Here is a 17,884-nt window from a genome sequence, read left to right as displayed (position 1 = left end):
TTACTTATTAGTTTAGTCGTGTCTACTTAACTTACCTAACACGACTATAACGTAAAGGTTAAGTAGTACACGACGACGTACGTAAACGTAAGTAATAAATAATATAATATATATATATATATATATATATATATATATATATATATTATTAGATATAAAAACATAAAACAGAAATTAGAATAGTCAAAAATAAAAAAGTTGGGTATTAAAAAATGTTTATGTTGAATAAGAACAGACTTCCAAAGATAGAAAGAAAGCCTATGACACCAACTCTGAAGTATGATACGAACGAGATTTGGGTAGGAAAATTATGAAGGAATTTCCAATGTAGCTAAAAGGGTTATATACATATATATTTTAGGAAAGCCAAACATTAAAAAAACGATAAACGATTCAGACGGTTTGTTTATTTACTGAATATGCAACATATACTCGATGGGACGGAGAAGAAAAAAAATGCTCATACAACGTCAGAAGGGATTTCACGATTCGTCTCTTTTTCCTCTTGATGAGCATTCTCTTTTGAGGTCTCGTTGCCATTTTGGCGAGGATTGACTTCAATACCATGCGATAAGGCTGGTGGCTCTTCTGAGAATTTGTAAGAAGTTTCACCAATTTCAACATTGTCCAAACCCAAAACCTCATCATCACGAGAAACACGAAGAGAAAGACCAGGAATGTAATTCATGGCGAATAACAATGCACAGGAAACGACAAATGAATACGCGGCACAAGCAACAGTATCGGCCAGTTGGTAACCCAATTGGATATAGTGATGAGACAACCAACCACCACTGTTTCCAGTGGAGCCATCTAAGGATTGAATGTAGTCAGCAGAAAAAAGAGCTGTTAGTATGTTACCAACCATACCGCCGACACCATGTTCGGCAAAAATGTCCAATGCATCATCCACGTGAATTAATTTTTTCAAATAAGTAGCTCCATAGCATGCAGACGCGCCGACAGCACCAATGACAACTGCAGCCCAAGGAGGCACAAAACCAGATCCAGGGGTAATGGCTACTAAACCGGCAACTGCACCACAACAAAAACCGACGGCAGACCAGTGACGAGTCTTAATATACTCTAAAAAACACCAGACAATACCGCCTACAGAAGCAGAAATATGGGTGACAACGCAAGCCATAATGGCTCTTAAATTGGCAGAACCAGCCGAACCACCATTGAATCCGAACCAACCAAACCAAAGCAGTACAGTACCCAAGACAACATGAGGAACATTGTGAGGACGGTATTTGACAGTGCCATGATCATGTCTCTTTCCAACTACAATGGAGTAAGCCAGAGCAGTCATACCAGAAGCGATGTGGACTGGAGAACCGCCAGCAAAGTCATAGGATCCTAGAACACTGAGCCAACCCTTGGGATTCCAAGTCCAGAAAGCAATAGGGTCATAAACGATAGAGCTCCAGAGGAAGACAAAGACAAGGCAAGGCAACATACGACCACGATCGGCAGCAGCACCAATGGCTAAAGCAGGAGTAATGGCAGCAAACATACCCTGGAAGATACAAAACAAAAGGTCAGGAAGCCCAGAAGCTACACTCGAGGGTCTGCCTAAAGTTTGACGCAAACCAAAGTTGGCCAAAGAACCTATGTAAGGGCCACCGTTGTGGGAAAAAGTAAGCGAATAGCCCCAAAAGAACCACTGGAATGCGACAACGGCAACAGACATCATGGAAAGGAAGAGCATGGAAATTGCGCTCCTGCGACGGGCTAAACCAGAGTAAAAAAATCCTACACCGGGAATCATGATAAAAACAAGGGCAGTACTAGCGAGGACCCAAGCTACGTCACCACCATTGTAAAACTGGTTCAAATCGACATTCCTAGAGTCACCCCCATTCACCCCGCTTGGTGAAACTGTAGCACTTGTAGTAGAAGACATTATGATGGGTATGAGGATGGATACAACAGACACAATGGGTCAAAGATCACAAAAATGAATCTTAAAATCTAACGGCAAATGAAGATGAAAATGAATCCAAAAATAGCTTTCAAGTAGAAATGAAATTATATAACTCACAAACACAGATACACAGTAAGCACAAAATCTAGTGATTCCTAAAGATCAAGGTATACGGTTCCGTACAAGTGAACAGAGAAGATACAATTCGTGCTGATGAAACCAAGGCAAGGACAATGTATTCCCAACAGATCCTAATTTTTCTTCAAGAAGGAAGCGTTTCCTGATGATTCTTTTCACTACGTTATTCTTTCAAAAAAGCGATGCGCAGCAAAATATAAAAAAAACAGTTAAGGAATTCTAAAGAAATAAAACTGACTATTTCTACACTTTTTGGTCGCACTGAAAAAGAAAACCCCTTGCAAACATGGGTATTGTATCCACCGTTTATATCACGTACAATATACGTGGGTCAAGCAAAAAGCAACTATCAGAAGATAAGCGTTATCTTGAACGAATGTAATTGGTAAGCACTATCTTCGCTTGCCGCAAACATAAGTTGAGTTAAGATGTTTCAAGTGCGACTGATAGTAACATGACAAGTGACAAAATCTTCCGCCAACCAAAGTAACGTTGGCATCCAAGAGAGTAAGTGGACGATACGACCAATCGGTCACAATTCGATGGGGATTGGACTTGTATCTCATCTTATTTCACCGATCGTTGTACGCTTTCATTTACGATGAACTCATATATAATACTCATTTGTTTCTACTTATAGAGTTTTCTTTCCTTATTTCTCTTTGTTAGTTTTGTTGCTTACGGAGCTGTAGTGTGGGTACGTTGGTAAACAAAAAGTTATCTATCCCAAACTGTAAAAGGGAGTGTTCAAGACGAAAAGTATGGCCTCCTTCGACGAGATGGTTGCACCATAAATTTACTATTCAAAGTTGGAAAAAAAGAAAAGCTTCACCCTAAACAATTTTCGTTTGTTTCCTTAATCGATTCCAACTACTATAGTTGCCTCACCCCCATTGTTCTTGCCTACTGATAAGAATGCCACCACACCTTGATGCCAGATAGGTTTGGTCAAGGTACATTCTCAGATATCTGAATGATGGATGATCCATTCTTATGATTTCAGTATAAAACAATACACAATGGAAGCCGAACGCTGCTTTCAGTCACTGACTTGGTTTTGTATTGTTTGGTTTCTTCTTTATAAAGTTGTTGATACTATATCATTATTATCATTATTATTTTTCTTTTTTTAAAAACAAGGGATCTTGCGAGTATTAGAGTAGGTAGCACATTCATTTATTTTCGTTTATGATTTGTTTCTTGTTTATTGACTATTGATTGTGTGTTGTAATTTTAACCTTCTTTCTGAACGAGTCCATACTCCTTCCAAAAGTATGGCTAGTCAAAACTCGCATATGTCTTTCCCTAATTCTCAAACCTCGAAAGCATCTTCTATCCTACAAATCCCAGAAAAAGCGAGCGCTAGCTCCGATATAGAAGTTGGCGGCCATGGAAATGACTCTGACAACCCTGAGGATTTGGGTAAATTAGGCTACAAACAAGAATTCCATCGTAACTTATCCTTGTTCAGTGTCTTCTCCGTATCATTCTCTTTGCTAGGCTTATTACCGTCTGTCGCTACTACTATGACCTATAACCTTGGTTACGTCGGTTCTCCCGGTCTTGTATGGGCTTGGATAATCGCAATCGCTTTAGTCGAATGCGTCGCCTTGAGTATGGCTGAACTTTGCTCGTCCATGCCTACCTCCGGTGGACTTTACTATGCCGCTGCCGTCCTCGCTCCTGAGGGCTGGGGTCCTTTCGCTGCTTGGGTCACTGGCTGGTCCAACTATCTTGGTCAATTGATCGGGGGCCCCTCCATCAATTACTCTACGGCTTCCATGCTTCTTGGTGCCGTTTCCATAGCCCATCGCTCGTACACTCCAAGCAACTACCAGCTGTTTCTCGTCACTTTAACCATTACTGCAATCAACGCGTTCATTGCTTCTTTACCCACCAAGCTCATTGCCCGTGTCAATTCCGCTAGCACCTACCTAAACACCGTCTTTCTCTTTGTTACCATCATTGTCATTCTGGCATTTGCTGGCAAAAACCATGGATTCAACGATAATCATAAAGTCTGGAGTGAAATAACCAACTATACCGAATGGCCCGACGGATTTGCTGTCCTTATGTCCTTTTGTGGTGCCATTTGGACCATGTCTGGCTATGACGCTCCTTTTCATATGAGTGAAGAGACTTCAAATGCCAGTGTTAATGCTCCCCGCGGTATCGTCCTTACTGCTACCATTGGTGGTCTTATGGGCTGGGTAATGCAATTAGTTATTGCCTACACAATGGTCGATCAGGATGCCGTTGTCCATACGGATTCTTCCATGTGGGCTGAATTCTTGTCACAAGTCATGTCGCAAAAGGCCGCCCTCGCAATCATCTCTCTTACTGTCGTTTCTTCCTTCATCATGGGCCAGGGAAATTCTATCGCCTGTTCTCGTATAGCTTACTCTTACGCCCGTGATGGAGTATTGCCATTCTCTGGCTGGGTTGCCAAGATCAACCCTACAACCAAAACACCAGTCAATGCTGTCCTTTTGGACTTCACTGTCCATACTTGTGTCTTATTATTGATTTTTGCTGGTGAAATCACTATCGATGCTGTCTTTTCCGTTACTGCCATTGGCGCCTTCGTCGCATTCACAACCCCCATTTGCATGCGTGTCTTTTCCAAAGATACCAAATTCCGTCCCGGCCCTTGGAACTTAGGCAAGTTCTCCCGCACTATTGGTTTCTTTGCGTGTTTTTTTGTCGCCCTTATGATTCCCGTATTATGCTTCCCTACCGTTAAACATCCTGCTCCTGCTGAAATGAATTGGACTTGTCTAGTGTTCGGTGGTCCAATGATGTTAATCATATTTTGGTATTTTCTTTCTGCTAGAAAATGGTTCAAGGGTCCTCGTACAGGTACCAGTGACCCTTGTATCATGGAAGGTGTCGAACCTATTCATGCATCTTCCTCGTCCATTTCTACCAAAAAGTAATTTCGCCCTCCTCATCTATCCAACCTTCTTTCCTTCAATGGTTTTCTTTGCTCGGGCAAGCTTTTCGTTTCCTAAATAAAATATTTATTTCTGTTGCTGTTGCTGATTGTTGATGGCGCCTATCATTACATTTCTTTTTATTTACATTTTACTTACTGTTCCCATGGCTTTTGTATGTACCCATTTTTTGTTAATGAATATAATATCCTGTTTTCCCTTTCTCTGCGTGTGTCAGACAAATCTACATATCGCTTCTCTTTTTTATCTATAGATATTTCTTCATTTTAATGTTCCATTATTATTTCTCATAAATAAGTTTTCTTACCCTTTACCTAGGAGAAATGAATTTAAAAACGTATAAAACAACCTTGCTTTGGTTCATGTAACACCAAAATCATCATGCTTTTTATCATCGTCTACTTTCTAATGATTTTAACTTTCACATTCATTCTACTACGCGTGCGTTTTCCACCTAAGCTATGTTTACAAAAAAAGCAGTCACGATCTTGGATCCAAAATCCTCACAATTTTTTTGGGGTGCGTACACCCAACCACAAACACATAGTAACAAGATGGCGAAGATTTTTAAACCAGGAAAGGTAAGAATTTATTGACAAAATTACGATTGTTTGGAAAGTGAAACTAACAGGTTTTAGGTTGCCGTAGTCACTCGTGGTCGTTTTGCCGGTAAGAAGGTCGTCATTCTTCAAAACCTCGACCAAGGCACCAAGAGCCACCCTTTCAGTCATGCTATTGTTGCTGGTGTTGAGCGTTATCCTTTGAAGGTCACCAAGTCTATGGGTGCCAAGCGTATTGCCAAGCGATCTCGCGTGAAGACTTTCATCCGGGTTGTTAACTACAACCACTTGATGCCTACTCGTTACGCCCTTGAGCTTGATAACCTTAAGGGACTTGTTTCTGCTGAGACCTTCAAGGAGCCTTCCCAACGCTCTGCCGCCAAGAAGGTTGTCAAGAAGACTTTTGAAGAGAAGTACCAAACCGGCAAGTCTGCCTGGTTCTTCACTCCTCTGCGCTTCTAAAAACGTTAGCAAAAGTTTCTTTTTGTTAATTTTGCATTAGGCCTTAGGTTTAAAACTTGTTGCTATGAATACAATCTCTTTTAGAGGCAATTCTTGTTACTCGTGGACTTGTGAAATTTTTGAGTGTTAAATTTAGATTTCTTTTTTCTTATATAATTTTTAAAGCAAGTCCCTTTTAGTGATGAGAATAGAGGGTCTGGGCTTTATTATTTGTTTAAATATTCAACTGGAAACTTTCGACGCGTAGTTCTCAGTCGATAATGCAGTTCTTCTATAGTTTAGATGGCTGTACATGCTATACCATCATATAATCGTAGGCATACGCCAAGTAGTCAAGGTTTTGCTATACGTGGTTGGAGATTGTCGTATGCTGTGTCATATTCGCATCGTAGTGATCATTTACTAAAATGAAGTTGTTTAGTCTCTGTTACTTTGTATTACCAAGAATTGTTTGTAAACAGAATCAATCATTAAACCCGTAGTCGAAATCGGCGTTGAATTATGTTTTTCCAAAGAGTTTATAATTCCAAATAATACAATGAGTAAACTGTACAATTATCGTCTTTTATTCTGTACTTCATTCAACGTAGTGAAGAAATGTTTCCTGTTCTCTACGTCTCGCCGAACGCAACTTCTACCAATCTCGTAAACGGTAAGCCATTGGGTTCTGAAGTATTTATTGATAGATTGTTGAGCTATTTTTCTTTAAATAAGAGATCTCACACGGAAATCATGTAAGAAGAGAGCCATTGTGTGTGTTAAAATGCATTCAAAAAATGAGTTCCGAAATTGTGTAGCTTTAGCTCTTTCTAGCATGTTAAAATACACACTAGAAACAGAACCATTTGAAGAAGTATACGCAGTCGATAATACTTACGCTCTATACGCTGGGTTTGAGTTAGCTGGTAATCGTAAAGTGGTTGCTAAATTCTCAACTCAGATAGCTCGCATGGAAGCAGAATATCAGCTGTTTTGCAATTTATCAAAAGATGAGCGCTGCCGTCGGTTTGTTTCTGTTCCCATTGAATTTATTGAGTTTTCACATATCGACTTATCTGCACACGTTCTTTTCGACGCTGGACATCATGATATTTTATCCACTTTCTATGATTACTTTCGAAACCATCCTATTGACTATATTCGTTACTGCATTTCTGTCTGTCGATGTGTTGAATTTCTGCACTCTAAAGATATCGTTCATGGGGAAATCCGATTTGAATCCTTCCGCCCTATAAAAGATTACTCGAATGTAATTATGTTAAATATTGGGAGTGGTGCAAGCTCGTTTCACAATTACTTGCAAGCGTATAACTGGCAGCGGTTCTATGAAGACTCTCAATCCATGTCGAGAATTACTTATATCAGTCCCGAGCAAACAGGGCGAACATCGTACCCTGTTGATCACAGAACGGATATTTATAGCTTAGGAATATTTTTCTATTATTGTCTAGCTGAAGGTTATCCCCATCTGGATTCCTTTATCCAAACGATCCGCTCCATCCTAACAGAACATCTACCAAGTATTGCCGATGCCTGTCCGCAAATTCCCAAGACTATCTTTAAAATAATAGAAAAAATGACAAAAAAAAACCCTAACGACAGATACACTTCTTGCTCAAGTATCTTAGCTGACTTAGAAATCTGTTATGACAATTTAGTAAACGGAATTACGAGTGGAGAAGGAATCTTTGATAACACAGGTTTTACATCCTTATTTATGCTTCCTTCTTCTACATATGGCCGTGAACGTGAGATTGAAAAGGTAAAATCTCTTTTGCGTCACACCGAATCAACTTCCCTACCTTTAGACTCTTCTTTTCACGACTCACCCTTTTTAAAAGGAAACGAGCATAGTGATCATATCGTTGTTATATTAATTACTGGGCCTGAAGGTGTTGGTAAAGCTACATTTATCCAAGACGTTTGTGATAGGAAGGAAGGGTACATGGCTATCACAAAATGTGAACCATCAGAGTCTTTCTCGAATTCTGCATTGATTCGTGGAATCGCTCAGTTAATTCTTCAAGTACTCGCTGAGAGTCAGCATTTAGTACATGAATTTTTTCAAAAATTGAAACATGCTTTGGAAGGAGATTTGTATCTTTTAAACTCGGTTTTTGATATAGTTCCCGAAGTAAAGCCGTTTCTTGATAAGAGTCCATATGTTGGCAATATTATAAGTTTTCTTTCAACTTCATCGAATGAATCTGTTAAGTCTTCGTCGTCCCTAGGTCGAAGTGCTAATAGCCAAGAAACTCAATACAATTCTGACCAGCGGAATCAATTTGGTCATCAGATCTCTCTCTCTAGTTCCTTAATTACTCTACTGACAATGATTTCATCGCTTAAGCGGTCAACCATTGTCATCAAAAACGTTCATTATGCTGATGAATTATCAATCAATATTCTAGAATGTTTAATTCGTTGCAATGTTCCTATAAGTATAATTTTAACATGTGATGATTCTTATGCTAATTTACTTAAAAATTTCCTTTCCTTCTCTCGATTTGTTCAGGAAGTGCAACTTAAACCGCTAGCATTTGATGCGGTAAATGCTTACGTTCAGACAACTCTTCACCGTGTTGGGGAAGACTTGTATCCTTTCACTTCCTATGTTTATCATGTTTGTAAAGGGAACCCCTTATTGATGAGAGATTTACTGTCAGAACTTTACAACAAAAAGGTCATATACTTTGACTGGGAAACCCGTCAGTGGTCAATAGATTACGATGAGGTAAATTTGTTTAGCCCTGAAAGTTATAATATCAATGTCGATTCTTACTCAATCACAAAGCTTTCTAGCTTACCTGAGCCCTGTCGTTGCTTCTTGGCTTGGGGTAGTATGATGGGTTCATCGTTTTCGTTTGAAACTGTTCAAAAGCTTTGTCAAGAAGTCGAAGGGTTTGACCTCGATAATGAGTCCTTGGATTTATTACTTAGAAAGGGCATCATATATGCCACTTCGACAAACTCATACTCAATTTCTCGTGGAAGCTACAAGAAAACCATCAAGAATTACTATAGTCAAGAGAAGTTACAACGTATGCATGCACGTCTATTTGAGTTGTGTATTAACAATCGAGATCAATACAGTCTATTCGATATTGCTTCTCATGTTGATGCAGCTTTTGAATACATAAAGAATGAAGATAATTCAACACTGAATTTTACTTATCTCTACCTGGCTGCTGAAGAAGCTCTTAAAATAGGAGCAAATAAGAAAGCACTTAATTTGTATAATAGATGCATCGAAATATTGCCTTATAAATATTACAATAGAGAAAACGATGACGAGAGGAAACAAATGATCCAAATATATGTTGGTTGTGCTGAAGCCAACTTGGTTAACGGTAATGCAGAGGCGGCCATGAAAATGACAAAGCTTGCTGAAAATGAATCCGCTAATTTAACTGAGGCTTTCAAGTCGTTATTTTTACGCTGCCGAGTATTATTTGAAAGCCTGCGCTCTGAAGAGCTTCTTTCTCTTGTTCTAAATTATTTAACTCAACTAGGTTTTTCTATCGAAAAACATAACTTCGAAGATTCGAAGGAAATTTTGAAGTCATTAATCCCAAAAGTGTTGAAGTATGCGGACGAGGAAAAAAGCATTGAGATTGATAATGCAACCATTTTAGACGACCGCAGCACTGAAATATTCTATTTCTTGTTTCAGGGCTTTAGCGCCGCATCTAGATATTATCAATGCTCTCCCATTGTTGTGGACTTTTCAATTGCTTTTGCAAATGCTTTTTTAGAGTATGGATTTACCGATTTTTCTGGTTATACTTTACTTTTCTTCTCCGTTACTGCGATGACCATCGTAGGTCCTTCCGCTCCTTTGTTTAAAATGTGTAACCTTGCCAGAAAACTCAATCAAGAGATCCAAAATTACACAATACAGACTTACACAGAATTTTTTTATTTGCTTTCGATTGGATATGTGACGGAAACTTTACAGAAAAGGATGGTTTCCATCCGAACACTCCAGAAACACTGTCAACCATCTAGCAGATTCCTTGGGAACTCTCTTTCGGTCTTTTCACTCTGGGACAGTTTTCTTCTATCTTCCAATTATGGCGATTTTTTGATCGAGTTTGACGAAGTTTACGGTGAAGCCTTAAAACAACGCCTTTGGGTTGCCGATAGTGTATACTTTCCTAATTTACGAACCCTAATACAATGCCTTTTAGGAGAAACTGAATTGGGCCCTTGCGAGTCTTTGTATAACAAAGAGCGGCAGTTACCAGCCTCTCCTGAAAAGAATTTATCAGAGACCTTTGGGCGTTGGTATTTTTCTTGGCATTTGTTAAACCTTGTTCTCACAGAGGACTGGGAAGATGTTATTTGCTACGGCTTAAATAGTGTCTCAAGGTACTTTGATGGGTTTTTTTTTGACATCTACAGGTTGCTTTGGCTATTTTTTACTTTGCCTGGCTATTACTAACAAGGGGTTGACTAATGGTATGCTTTCTGATAACGAGAAAACCTTTTTCTTAGAAAAGCTGAAATTCTTCGAGTATATAAGTACTTCATCTGAAAGTTGCAGTCCGATAACCTTGTATTTCTATTTTTTACAGGCAAGTAAGGTTACTTTAGACGGTGATTTGACGAAAGCATCAGTGCTATACGAGAAAGTTATTGCTTTAGCGACTAAATTGAATTTATATTTGGTTGAGGCTTTTGCTCTTGAAGCTGTCGGAAAATTATTCTGCAAAATAAATTTAACTACCTCGGGAATTCATTACATCGAACAGTCTGTGAAAGTATACAAATCCTTAGGGTTGAAGAGAAAATATACTACGTTACAAAACCAAATCATTGATAAAATGCCCCCTAATTTACTGAAATTAACTGTTGATGAGATTGTCCAAACGGATACCGCATACGAACAAAGACCTTATTCTACCGATACTAGTGACAAAGCAGAAGATGATGATCTAGTCGAGTCAAATTATCGAATATCTTTTCCTAATGAAGATTACGAAGATCAGGCATGTACTATGGCGAATGTTGGAACTGTCTCTTTAGAAGAACTCCTCATTTCGTTAGATATAATTGATTTAACCTCAGTTATGAAGTCCTGTCAAACTATTGCTAGTGAAACTGAATTAGACGGCTTACTATCAACAATGACGCTTCGAATGCTTGAAGATTCTTCGGCAGATGCAGCCTCAATTGTTATAAGAGAAGACAATCATTTTACCGTTGCAGCATATCGTACAGAAAACGTCAACGAAGTCTTTACTCCTCCGATTCCGGTTTCGGAAAGACAGCCGTTCGTTCCTTCAAAGGTAATAAACTATGTCGTCCACACTCAAAAAGTGTTATTTTCACATAACATTCATAAAGACTTTGATTTACACTGCGAAGAATGGAACGAACTAAACAATAAAGGAAAAAATGTGATTGTAATTCCCCTCATCCAAAAAAAGGTAGTATTTGCTGTTTTGTATCTGCAAGGACCTCCTTTTTCGTTTCACTGTCGACATGTTTCAGTTCTTTCTATTTTAGGGTCTCAGGTCAGCTTCGCGATTGTCAATATTTCCCTTTTTCATAAAGTGAAAGAAGCAACAAATGCTAATAATGAAATTATAGAATCCCAACGCGAGGCACTCAGTTTGGTTCGGAAATCAGAAGCGAAATATAGAAGTTTCGTAGATACTATGCCTTGTTTACTTTCAAAGCTTAAATATGACAGCGGATTAAAGATTGAACTATTTGGCTCTTTTTGGAAGGAATATTGCGGTGATACTGATTTAAGAAAGCCTAATATCTGTAAAGAATTTATACATCCGCAGGATTATGATATTTTAGAACAACATATTATTTCTCAAAGCAACGTTAATGCTCCATTTGAGAAAGAAGTACGTATAAGAAGAAATGATGGAGTTTACAGATGTAACTTAACACGCTGCACGCCTATTTTGAATGAGTCAGAGCCGACATATATTTGTGCCACTATTGATATAGGGGATCAGAAAGAAGCGAGAGCCGCTGCTTTAGAGGCAACGCGATTAAGATCCAATTTTTTGGCCAACATATCACATGAATTACGGACACCTTTCTCTGGCTTTTATGGAATGCTCTCTTTGTTAGACGAGGCTAATTTGGATTATGAACAAAGAGACATTGTAAATGCAGCACGGCTTAGCTGTGAAATGTTATTACAAGTCATTAATGACTTATTGAATTTTAGCAAGTTGGAAGCCGGCAAAGTAACATTGGAATCAGACTTAGAGTTTTCATTGGAAAGAGTAATTGTTGACTGCATCGCCTCTGTTTATTCTGTTGCTGTCAGCAAAAATGTAACTCTCTCCTATCAACTTTCGAATGATATTCCTTATTTCATTGCTGGCGATGCTTCAAAAATTGGTCAAATGCTTAAAAGTATACTTGATAATTCTGTAAAAATGGTTGAAAGTGGCTTTATAAGCGTGAAAGCCTATATATTTGAGAATGGGGAAAATGATGATTTAAGGCTTACTTTTATGGTTGAAGATAGTAGACCAGAACCAAATGCAGTGTTCCAAGCTAATCTTATAAACTCGTTGAACAAATACTGTAATGATAATTTGCCTATGGACTTAAGTGGGTCAGCCCTTGGAATGTCAACATGTTTGCAGTTATGTAAAATTATGGGAGGTTCTGTTTTTGTGACAGTTTCGAAAACTCCTCCTACGTTCAGAATTTGTTATGACTTGATGGTCCATAAATTACGGGAAGAGCGCTACAGAGAAGTTACTGCAAATTTGGTTGAAGCGAAAGTTAAGTTCAACGAGTATATTAAAAATAAGCTTGTTATACGTGCAACGAATGTACCTCTCGATTCTGATAATATCCTTACTTTTTTGACTGAAGCGGAAAAGCTGGTTCATGTAACCAGCTGCCCTGAAGCTTTTGCAAGTTTCCTTGATCAAGGTCGGCAGTATTTAAACATTGCTCGCTGCCTTTTGATTCTAGATGTAGACTCCCTTGAACATTTGGAAAAAGTGAATACTGAACTTAAGACTTTTCCTGACTTGAATGTAATTTTTGTCTCCTGTATTCCTCAACTGAACAAAACTTACGACCAAAAGTCAATATCGCCGGAATTTTCTGAATACATAGGTAAAAGGAGAACCATGATTGCGAAACCATATACCAAAGAACAGTTCGTAGATGCAACTTTGAGGATTGTCCATCCCGAACAAGATAAGCTGCGCGAAACATCTTCCTACTTGCCGCTTGGTCATGAACAAACAGAATCCAACAGGCAAAGCTGGCAATTTGAAGGAATTAGAATTTTAGTTGCTGAAGACAACAGTGTTGTACGACTAACGCTGGTTAAACAATTAGAGCATTTGGGCCTAAAAATTGAGAGTGCTAAAGATGGAAAAGAAGCGATTGAGTTAATCGCATCTCATCCTTGTGGATATTATAACCTTGCGTTTATTGACTACCATATGCCTTATTATGATGGTATAGAAGTGAGTAAGAAAATGCGGGAGCTCGAGCAACGTGAAAATATCAGGTCATCAGTACCAATTATTCTATTAACAGCTGATATTCAGCCCTCTATTGAGGAGGGAAACGAGGATATGGGTATTACGAGATACATAACCAAGCCCATTCGAAAGGAAAAAATGTTAGAAATCTTATATGCTTACTTGACATAACGCAACAAAAAAGAAATACTAGTATCTCGGATTTTTCCCTTTCATGACTTATGACTTGGGGTTTTTGGACACTATAAAGATAAATGGAATGTTGTTAACTTTTTTTGGAGAAGCAGACTTAGGCAATGTCGGTCTGATTAAATTATTCATTACTTATGCAACTATTTGTTATGGTTAGTTATTATTCATACAAAGCTCTTGATCTTCGGCAATAGCCTTTCATGCAGGCTTGAAATAGTTAGGCTTACAATTGATGAGCAAAACGTTAAAGATTTTGGTAATACTAGTTGCACAGACAATACATCGATGAGCATTCATTAATGTTTCAACCAAACTTTCATTACACTTCAAATCTAAATATGCTACATATAAAAACACAAGCAAACAATTTAAGCCATTTGAGCAGAGGCAGCCCAATCACTAGGAGCTGTTCCAGTAGTGTTCCAGTTAGCAGAATCGTCCCAGGTGTTTTCAGCAACTTGACCGGCTGTGGCAGCATCCAAAACGGAGGGGTCAACAGCGGTTTGGGCAGCATCAGTAACATCGAATTCAGCAGCAGTAGCAGCCTCAGCAACAGCATTGGCTTCAGCTTCAGCAGCAACGGCCTTCTTAGCTTCCTCTTCACGTTCAACCTCCTCAGGATCACGATAGAAGTAGAGATCGGGCATAACTTCCCAAGGGGTGTTACGGGATAGAGTACCGCGAAGACGAAGGACTTCACGGGCCAACAAGTACCAAATCAAACCAATAGACTTACGGCCCTTGTTATTGGTAGGGATAGCAACATCAATGTGATTCAAGCAAGAGTCAGTATCAGCAAGAGCAATTACGGGAATGTTGACGAAAGATGCCTCTCTGATTGCTTGAGCATCAGCACGAGGATCAGTGACAATAATCAAACGGGGTTCGCGGTAAGTACGAGTAATATAGTTAGTGAAATTACCGGGAGTGAAACGACCAGCAATGGCGGTTGCGCCAGTATGAGCTGCAAATTTCAAGACAGCACGGTGTCCGTAAGCACGAGTAGAAACGACACAAACGTCGGCAGGGTTTTCAACAGTGGCGATGATACGAGCGGCCAAAACCAACTTTTCCCAAGTCTTACCAACGTTGAGGATGTGGACGCCATCGCTACGGCGCTTCCAGACGTAGGGGTCCATACGAACCTCTAAGTTTTTGGAACCAATATGGGCGTTAGCAGCCAGGAGCTGCTTAATGTCTTCTTCTGCAGCATTCAAAACGGAAGGTCTGGTAGTAACTTCAGCCATGTTGTTTGCGTTTATATAAATGAGTGAACTTATCACAAATGCTTTTGTTTAAACGCTACCAACAAATGTGACTGCTTTTTTCGTAAACAAGCCTAGATGAAATGTAGCATAATACTTGAAATGGAGACAAGTTATTATATGAAATGTGTTTATCTTTAAGACTTAGTTGTAAAATCTGTCATTATTTACCTTTAAATCCTTGATGGCATCCCAAAACGTCTGGAGTCAACTTGATTCTTCCCTTGACTTTGTGGTAAAAAGACAACAATTAAATAACGTTAGTATAAACACCTTTTTCGTCTTGATTGCAAGTATTGAGTTAATCGTATTTCAAAACCAAACATTCATTACTATCCTTAAATTTTAGATTATAAAAGTACAAGTATCTATATTTTGAGGACCAATTGATTAGTAAACATTTTCTGGGAAAAGAATGGTAACAAAAAGCAAAACCAACAAAAAAAGGAATCATTAAGGAGTGTGAGAGCTTGACTTCATTCAATAACTGTAGCCATTTAAAAAGTCAATGAAAACACAATAAGCATTGTGTTTTTATTCAGAATTTTTAGAATACCAAAGAACAATTAAACAATCATCATGATTGTAAATATGCTGTTGATCTGTAAAATTGGTATTGTTAAGCATATTGCGTTGCTGTCTCAAAAACAGTAGCAAAAGCTGTCTCATGTGCCACATTAGGTGCCACTGTTATATCAAAGACGGTTTGTATCTCTGCATGCATATGTGGAACAACTACCGTCGTAGTAGAGGTCGTTTCCTGTCCATTGACTGTATGGACTACTGGGGATGCAGAATTCGAATAAGAAGTTACCGTAGTAAGGAAAATGTTCGATTCTGCACTGTTAGTAGACATCTCAGATCCGGAAACAGTTTTTCCCTCTTTGTTGGGATCTTTGGATGAACTTCCCTCGAGTATACTTGTAGTCATTTTTGTGACTACAGGGTCGTTGGTAGAAGTAGACAACTCACTGTTGCGGGCATCAGATTGAATGCTTTTAGAAGAACTCGTACCAGCTACTATAGAGTTGGTAACAAAAGAATTGCTTCCTGATGTAACGGATCCGCTATTCTGATCGATCGTTCGACCGTTTCCAGAACTAGGCGCATCAACGGTTACGAAGCCAGTATCAGAAAGGACGCCAGCCGAAGAAAAAGCGTCGTTTCCTTTAAGATAAGATTGACTCCCTTTATCATAGTCACCTCTCTCTATACTGGCATTAGGCTTGACAGTGCTTCTAAGAGCGGTTGAGAAAATCGAAGACGAACTTTGAGAAGTCGTTTGGGTATCAGAAGTTGGGATAGACGAAGAGGAAGTGCTACCACTAGTCAAGGTGCTTGACGCCGTTGCTGATGTAGATATAGAAGGAGTAGTTGCAGTTGCAGTACTGGAAGCAAAAACCGACGAGGAGCTCAATTGATCACTGTAGTCGACCACGACGATTCGAGCGGTTGTTCCTGGTTGAAAACCAACAACACAAAAACAAGCATCCCCTGCCCCATTAGGGCTCCCATCAGGACATCCTTGGACACCTTTTTCACGAGGATCCATATAGCATGGTAATCCAGAACAGGTATCGCCCTCACATTCAACCTTTAATCCGAAGGTTGGCTTGATTGTAGACCAGTAAGGATCATCCAAATATATGGGATTTGCACCCAACTTCACATAAGTAATGTTATTTTGATCCATGTTGGCACCAGCTACGTAGGGGGCCCAGTTTCCATAGGGTTTATCGGAAGAACCCCATACACAGCCCTCGCTTGTAGAAACACCAGGGGGATTGATATAATAATGGGCAGCAGTACCGTCCCAGTAGGTGGCATCTGGGACTGCTAATACTTGCTTTGAACTAGCAGAGACCCAAGTTGGTATAAGCATAGCCTCGTTACCAGGCAGAACAGTCTGGCAAAAAGAAACACCGTTCCCAGATTCATCAACTGCAAATACGTTACCAGATCCGGGATAGCAGTAATCCTTGTTTTCGAAAGGTTTTACGGCACTACCATTGGAATTACAGTAGAGCCCTCCATGCATCGACTCAGGATAAGTGTAAGAAGTTGCATGAGGGCTCCATTGAGCCATTAAATATCCTGGCTCACAGGCATATGGGCACCAAGAATCTGAAGTACAGTACTGATTGGGAGACATAGCCCAGCCAGCATTCCCCTCTTCTGGTGTTACAGCGATCATTTTCTCGGCATGTGGAAAAGCACACTGCACGGTATCACGCTTAAGATTTGCATGGTGATGGCGATGATGGAGACCAGTTTGTCCATGGTTATGGGGGAAAGCACTTACATCTTTAAATTCCGTCCAAGTCAAGAGAAGCAAAAGTAGGTTTTTGTACTTGTATAGCATGAACGAACGAATAAGGTCTAAATCTATATAACAAAAGAAAAATAATTAAATAACACAACAGTAAGCCAACGAAACAATTTTTTGGACCCTAGATCTCCCAGCAAAAAAAATAAAAAAACAAAAAACGCAGACTGTCCTACGACAAGGAAGTTTACTAATAAAGCCTTCCATATTTAAACAATTCAAAAACCCACAAATTTGATACACGAGGTTACATGATGAGTACGAGAACCACGAAAATCGTTGAGGTGGTTGGTAAGTAAATAATAATCAGTTTATTGCATAAGGACTGCAAAACTTGACCGTATCTCGGTTATTTATATAATATTAGAAATTTTAAGGGAAAAAAACAGACATATTATCTGCTTTCAAATTTGAAGTATCACAACTATGCTTGTTTGCAGAACCGAAAATGCTTCCAACGGCCGGTATAAGTAAGACAGACAGTAAAGTACTTGTAAAAGGAGGAAATAAACCAAAAGATTTAAGTAAATTTAGTGTAGGATGAGAATACCATGCGATGTGATTTAGGTGATT

The 17,884-nt window shown here is 39.1% G+C and overlaps 6 protein-coding genes across 6 annotated transcripts; 3 read left to right on the top strand and 3 right to left on the bottom strand.

Annotated features, from left to right (window-relative positions):
* Nucleotides 1-138: 138 nt before the first annotated feature.
* Nucleotides 139-2,474, bottom strand: SPOG_02418 (ammonium transporter Amt1). The gene has a single exon (XM_013168359.1). The coding sequence runs from the start codon at nt 1,907-1,909 to the stop codon at nt 461-463; it is 1,449 nt and encodes a 482-aa protein (XP_013023813.1). The 5' UTR covers nt 1,910-2,474; the 3' UTR covers nt 139-460.
* SPOG_02417 (uncharacterized protein) lies at nt 1,805-5,238 on the top strand. The gene has a single exon (XM_013168358.1). The coding sequence runs from the start codon at nt 3,343-3,345 to the stop codon at nt 5,002-5,004; it is 1,662 nt and encodes a 553-aa protein (XP_013023812.1). The 5' UTR covers nt 1,805-3,342; the 3' UTR covers nt 5,005-5,238.
* A 246-nt stretch (nt 5,239-5,484) lies between these two features.
* Nucleotides 5,485-6,341, top strand: SPOG_02416 (60S ribosomal protein L27). The gene is made up of 2 exons (XM_013168357.1): nt 5,485-5,603; nt 5,661-6,341. Exons 1-2 carry the CDS (start codon nt 5,577-5,579, stop codon nt 6,042-6,044), a joined length of 411 nt encoding a protein of 136 aa, XP_013023811.1. The 5' UTR covers nt 5,485-5,576; the 3' UTR covers nt 6,045-6,341.
* A 466-nt stretch (nt 6,342-6,807) lies between these two features.
* Nucleotides 6,808-13,699, top strand: SPOG_02415 (HisK/Mak3 protein kinase Mak3; the record flags this gene model as incomplete). The annotated part of the gene is made up of 2 exons (XM_013168356.1): nt 6,808-10,405; nt 10,449-13,699. The coding sequence occupies 2 exons, from the start codon at nt 6,808-6,810 to the stop codon at nt 13,697-13,699; spliced, it is 6,849 nt and encodes a 2,282-aa protein (XP_013023810.1).
* A 275-nt stretch (nt 13,700-13,974) lies between these two features.
* Nucleotides 13,975-15,207, bottom strand: SPOG_02414 (40S ribosomal protein S0A). Its single transcript, XM_013168355.1, has one exon. The coding sequence runs from the start codon at nt 14,965-14,967 to the stop codon at nt 14,089-14,091; it is 879 nt and encodes a 292-aa protein (XP_013023809.1). The 5' UTR covers nt 14,968-15,207; the 3' UTR covers nt 13,975-14,088.
* An 82-nt stretch (nt 15,208-15,289) lies between these two features.
* On the bottom strand, nt 15,290-17,569 carry SPOG_02413 (beta-glucosidase Adg3). The gene has a single exon (XM_013168354.1). It carries the CDS (start codon nt 17,345-17,347, stop codon nt 15,605-15,607), a length of 1,743 nt encoding a protein of 580 aa, XP_013023808.1. The 5' UTR covers nt 17,348-17,569; the 3' UTR covers nt 15,290-15,604.
* Nucleotides 17,570-17,884: the final 315 nt, after the last annotated feature.

This window comes from Schizosaccharomyces cryophilus (assembly GCF_000004155.1).
Source record: "Schizosaccharomyces cryophilus OY26 unplaced genomic scaffold supercont4.4, whole genome shotgun sequence".
NCBI classification, from domain to species: Eukaryota; Fungi; Ascomycota; class Schizosaccharomycetes; order Schizosaccharomycetales; family Schizosaccharomycetaceae; genus Schizosaccharomyces; species Schizosaccharomyces cryophilus.
Note: the sequence above shows the minus strand (reverse complement) of the source record. Positions and strands in the feature narration are given on the sequence as shown.